Source organism: Neopelma chrysocephalum, unplaced genomic scaffold (assembly GCF_003984885.1).
Source record: "Neopelma chrysocephalum unplaced genomic scaffold, ASM398488v2 Primary Assembly neopelma1_110524, whole genome shotgun sequence".
Classification (NCBI taxonomy): domain Eukaryota; kingdom Metazoa; phylum Chordata; class Aves; order Passeriformes; family Pipridae; genus Neopelma; species Neopelma chrysocephalum.
The window spans coordinates 11,036-16,538 of NW_020928060.1; the positions used below are offsets into that span (position 1 = coordinate 11,036).

Consider the following 5,503-nt stretch of genomic DNA (forward strand, 5'->3'; position numbering starts at 1 on the left):
GGGAAACTTCTTGTTTTTCTTGCCTGAAGAACAACCCAAGTGGAATCTGATTTTTGTTCTCCAACTTTCAGAGAAAGTCACGGACCTGAACTGGGGCCAGGAGGGACAATTCCTGTGCCTCAAGCCCCCTCTGTGGGGGCCCCATAACCAGCGGTGCTGAGTGAGACTCTGAGCTCTCTGGGGCCGCAGCAGCTGCAGGGACTCTGCTCCAGCAAAGGCTTCCCACGGGCTCACATCCTTCTTTTTGGGCATCCCCCTGCTCCAGCGTGGGCTCCTCCTTGGGCTGCAGGGGAATCTCAGCTCCAGTGCCTGAAGCACCTCCTGCCCCTCCTTCTGCACTGCCCTGGGGGTCTGCAGAGCTGTTCCTCTCCCCTGTTCTCACTGAGCTCTTCTCTGCACCCAATTCCATCTGCACAAGGAATTTTTCCTCCTTCAATACATTCTCCCCGAGGCGTCACTGCCATCTCTGATGGGCTTGGCCTTGGCCAGCGGCGGGTCCATCCTGGAGCCAGCTGGAATTGGCTCTGCTGGACATGGGGGAAGTTTCTGGCAGCTGCTCACAGAACCCAGCCCTGGAGCCCCCCTGCTACCAAACCCTGGCCACACAAACCCAATACACTGCCCAGCATGGATCACCTGGAATGTGGGTCACCAGGTCTGTGCCCAACCTGGATCACAGTTGGGTCACTCGTAGGGGTTATTATGGACACAAGACTCCAAGTGACTTCTAGAGATGGACTTGGGCAGGAGGAACCCCCAAGCCAACATGCTCACACCTTGTTTTTTCTCCCAGTCCAGGATTTTTCCTTCCCAAAGCTTGGCCGAATGGAGGAGGAGGCTGCGAGGAAGAGGAAGAAGCCCCGGGCCCCCCAGGCAGGTGAGGAGGAAGTCAGTGCCCCTTTGCCCCTGTCTTGTCCTGTATCTCCCAGCCGAGCATCGCCCCCGGCTGCAGGACAACCCCGCTGCCGCCGCCGTCCTGCCGGGGCCAGAGTTGGGGGGATGTCCTTGGCCTTCCCTCTGGGCCGGAGGCAAATCCCCTCCCTGTCCTTCTTCCTTCCTGCCCCAGGCCCCGAGCTGAGGACGGAGAGCCCGGAGGACAAATCCCCCCGGCAGAGCCTGGTGGAAGAGGCCGTTTTGAAGGGCTCCACGGCGCAGGAAGGCAGCGGGGAGGAAAAGCCACGAAGGTACCCCAGGAGGAGGGGCTCCAAAGCCAGCCCAGGGTGCTCTGAGGAGGAAAGACTCACCCTGTGCCAGGAAGGCAGCTGGGGCTTGAGCCGGTGCCCTGACCTGGAGGTCCACGTTCAGTTTCACCCCAGGCAGAAGCCCTACAAGTGCTTACAATGTACAAAGAATTTCAGCCACATCTCCCACCTCTTCTGCCACCAAAGCCTACACACAGAGGAGGAGCCATACAAATGCGTGAAATTATTGAAGAACTTTGGCCAGAGCTCCAAGCTTAGCACTCAGCAATCCCTGCACACTGGGAAACAGCCCTGCAAGTGCTTGGACTGTGGGAAGAGCTTCAATTGTAACTCTGCTCTCGTTGCCCACCAGCGCCTGCACACAGGGGAGAAGCCCTACAGGTGTCAGAAATGTGGGAAGAGCTTTGGCCGGAACTTTCACTTGAACCGCCACCAGATGATCCACACAGAGGAATGTCCCTACAAGTGTTCTGAGTGTGGGAGGGGGTTTCGGAACAGGGCAAATCTCATAAGGCATCGGTGGACGCACACGAGGGAGGGGCCCTTCCCCTACACCAACTGCAGGAAGAGCTTCAAGCACAACTCCAGCCTCATCACCCACCGGCACGTCCACACTGAGAGGAGGCCCCACAAGTGTCCTGAGTGTGGGAAGAGCTTCAGCTTTAGCTCCTACCTGATCCGCCACCAGATTGTCCACACCAGGGAACGGCCCTACAAGTGTGGGGAATGTGGGAAGAGCTTCAGCCGGAGCTCCAACCTCACCAACCACCAGCGCCTGCACACGAAGGAACGGCCCTACAAGTGCCCGGAGTGTGAGAAGAGCTACAGCATCAAGTCCAACCTGATCCGCCACCAGAAGATCCACAGTGGGGAACGACCCTACGAGTGTCTCAAGTGTGGGAAGACATTTCAGAGCAGTGCAAATCTCCTCACGCATCAGCGGACGCACACGGGGGAGAGGCCTTTCCACTGCACTGACTGTGGGAAGAGCTTCAGGCAGAACCCCAGCCTCATCAGACACCGGCGCATCCACCACGGGGAGAGGCTCTACCAGTGTCCCAAGTGTGGGAAGAGCTTCGAGCAGAGCTGCGCCTTGACCACACACCAACAGACCCACCAGTAAGGGAAGCCCTACAACTGCTCCAGCTGTGGGAAGAGCTTCATCCACTGCTCCATCACCTACGTGGGGCATAGACCCAGTGACCTAAGTTCCTGTTGACCCACATTGGGAAGACACCTGGCTGGTGGTCTCCACATCCTTATGGTTCCCTATAGGCACCTGGGTGAACACAGGGGGAGGAACATCCATCAGGACACAGACCAGATGTCAGAAATTCATTGGGAAGAGTGGATTTGTTGTCTTTAGACCCCCAAAGAATTTCACCTGCTCATTCCAATCATTTGATTTGGCATCAAGCAACACTGGGTAATCTTCGAGATCTTTTCCACCCTAAATAATTCTATGTTTCTAATTCTCCATGGCCCACGGGCCACCCAAACACACCTCACAGGACATGTAGGTCCTTTTATGTTGGCCCTGATTTTGTTTTGATCCATCTTCATTCCTTAAAAACACCTGAAATTGGGGTAAAAATAAAGAAATACAATAAAGATATTTAAAGCCCTACCGTTTTTCTGAGATTCTGGGGGGGGAAATTTGGGGGTCAAAGGGGTTATTCGGGAGGATTTGGGGGTTGTGGGGGGATGTGGGGGAGTTTTCCCTCAAAACTGGGGTTACCCAGGCCAGGTGAGTTTTCTCCATCACTTTGCACTCCAAAAGCTGAGATGGATCAATCTGTCACCTCATAATGACTCGATCCCACCCCAAAATGCCTCAATCACATAGTCCCTCCAAAGCCCCCCTGACCACCCTGTGGGGTGTCAGCAACCAGAGAGGGGGAAGTTCATGCCCAGGAGCGGTAGGATGGGGTTGGAGGGCTGGGATGGGGCTTGGAGAGAGATGGGATGGGGTTTGGGAGGGGTGGGATGGGATCTGGAATGAGAGAGCTGAATGTTGGGGATGATGAGGCCAGGAGGCACCCCTTTCCTGAAGGGTTTTTGGGGTATCCCATGTTCCTCGGGGGGGCTTTGGGGTACCCTCTAATACTGAGGGAGTTTTTTGGGTGCCCCCCAATCCTGAGAGGAGGTACTGGGAGATGGGGTGGGGGATGCGTGGCTTCAGCACTTGGAGTGGGACACCACAAGGAGGGACCCAGGGAGCCCGTTTTGGGGAGGGTCCTAGTGCTTTCCACCAATTTGGGGGATTATAAACATCTTTTGGGGGTCCCCCTCATTTTCAGGGGCTGAGATAAACCCCTCACGTTTTGGGAGGTGAGATGACCCCATTTTGGGCAGGATCCTGCTGTTTTCAACTAATTTTTAGGGGTTATAAATGGCTCTTGGGGGTCCCCCCCTCATTTTGGGGGATTGGGGTGACTGCATGGCTCCACCGATGGCTGAGGAGGGGTTATACCCCCAGTTTTGTGGGGTTAAAAGGGGCTGGTGGAGGTCCCACATTTGATGGACATCCCACCTGGAGGAGGGTATCCCTCCTTCCTCCAGGTACCTTGCAGCAGGTCTAGGACCCCTCCCCACATGGGGGGCACCCACATTTTGAGAGGGAGGAAGAAGAGGCTCCTCGTGCACTGAGACCAGTCCAGCTGGTGTCACAGCATCACAGAATACACTGAGCTGGAAGGGACCCACAAGGATCATGGAGTCCAACCCTTAGCCCTGAGCAGGACCATCTCCAAGAGTCACCCCCTGTGCCCCAGAGGATCATCCAAACCCTCCTTGAGCTCTGCCAGCCTTGGTGCTGTGCCCACTGCCCTGGGGAGCCTGTTCAGTGCCCAATCACCCTCTGGGGGAAGAACCTTTTCCTAATATCCAACCTAAACCTCCCCTGACACAACTTCGGGACATTCCCTCAGTCCTGTCCCTGCTCCCCACAGAGCAGAGCTCAGTCCCTGCCCCTCCTCTGCCCCTCCCCAGGAAGTTGTACCTGCAGTGAGGTCTCCCCTCAGTCTCCTCCAGCTGAACACACCAAGTGCCCTCAGTGTCCTCACACGTCTTCCCCCAAGGCCTTTCCCCATCCTCATTGCCTCCTTTTGGTTGCTCTCTAATGGCTCGATTTCTTCCTTACATATGTATCCCACAGGAGCCCTGGCAGCCCTGAAGGAGCCAGAGATGTCTGGGGGCCAAAACCAAACATTCCTCCACTCCTGGGGGGTGTCAGCACCAAGGAGGTGCCACTGTCCCGCTGTCCGGGCTGCAGGGGGGGATCCCCACACGCTCCCGCCGGGCAAAAGGTGCCCCAGAGCAGCTGAAAGGGACCCACCATGAGCAGCTGTGCTGGAAGGGGCTGCCTGGGCCGATTCCAGCTGGTTCTGGGCACAGGCATTTCCATGGCAACTGCCAGGGCTGTGTGATGTGGGGCCTGCGGGTGCCCAGGGGCCACTGTGACACTGCAGAGGCTCCTGGAACCGGGGGGACATTGTGACACTGTGAGAAATAAAGAATCAGTTTTATTACAAGCAAATGAATTAAACAAATCACTAATGTAGAAGTTTTTTTCTTTACTAACCTATAAGGCGGATCGCGGAGTTGTAAGATGCCGGATTCAGCCTGGAACTGGTGTCAGGGAAACATGGGAACGGGAATAGGGAACTGTAAATGAATATTGGTAAGGAAACCCCTTAGACCACATGGCTGGTCCTGGGAGCTGCCGTGCTGCTGGACACTCCAGCTCCCAGCACGACACAGCCAACCAGGGAGAGGGGAACGCCTCTTCTATGATGTAAACAGGGTTGAACCTTAAGAATGTTTAAAAAGCGGGACTTTGGAATTGGAGGGCGTGTTCCTGGGAATCCTGCGTGCCTAGGACACCCAACACATGTTGTAATTAATTTTTCCTTTTCGTTTTATTCCTTTTGTTTTGCAAACTTATGCCGATTTTCTAAATTTGATAAAATGAGGTTTTTCTCACAACACTGTGGGGCCTCCTGGAACCGAGGGGACATTGTGACACTGCGGGGGCTCATGGAACCGAGGGGACATTGTGACACTGTGGGCCCTGCCCTGCCCTGGGGTGTTTCAGGAGCCCCCCGGGTGCCCACTCCAGCTGAGGGCGGGGGCAGGAGGAGAGGCCGCTGGTGGGACGGGCCGGGCTCCCCAGCACTGTGCCGAGGCAGCCGCCTCCAGCCCAGGCCTCCTCCTGCCGCCGCCCTCAGCTGCAGCAGCGGCGGCTTCAGGGCAGCCGGGCCGGGCCTCGTCCCTGGCTGGGGCCGGGCCGGGCCTCGTCC

The 5,503-nt window shown here is 56.5% G+C and overlaps 1 protein-coding gene across 1 annotated transcript; it reads left to right on the top strand.

The window, feature by feature from the left end:
* Positions 1 to 1,155: 1,155 nt before the first annotated feature.
* LOC113962134 (zinc finger protein 239-like) lies at positions 1,156 to 2,817 on the top strand (the record flags this gene model as incomplete). The annotated part of the gene is made up of 1 exon (XM_027672938.1): positions 1,156 to 2,817. A coding segment is annotated over one exon (1,170 nt), but the record flags the coding sequence as incomplete, so codon positions are not given.
* Positions 2,818 to 5,503: the final 2,686 nt, after the last annotated feature.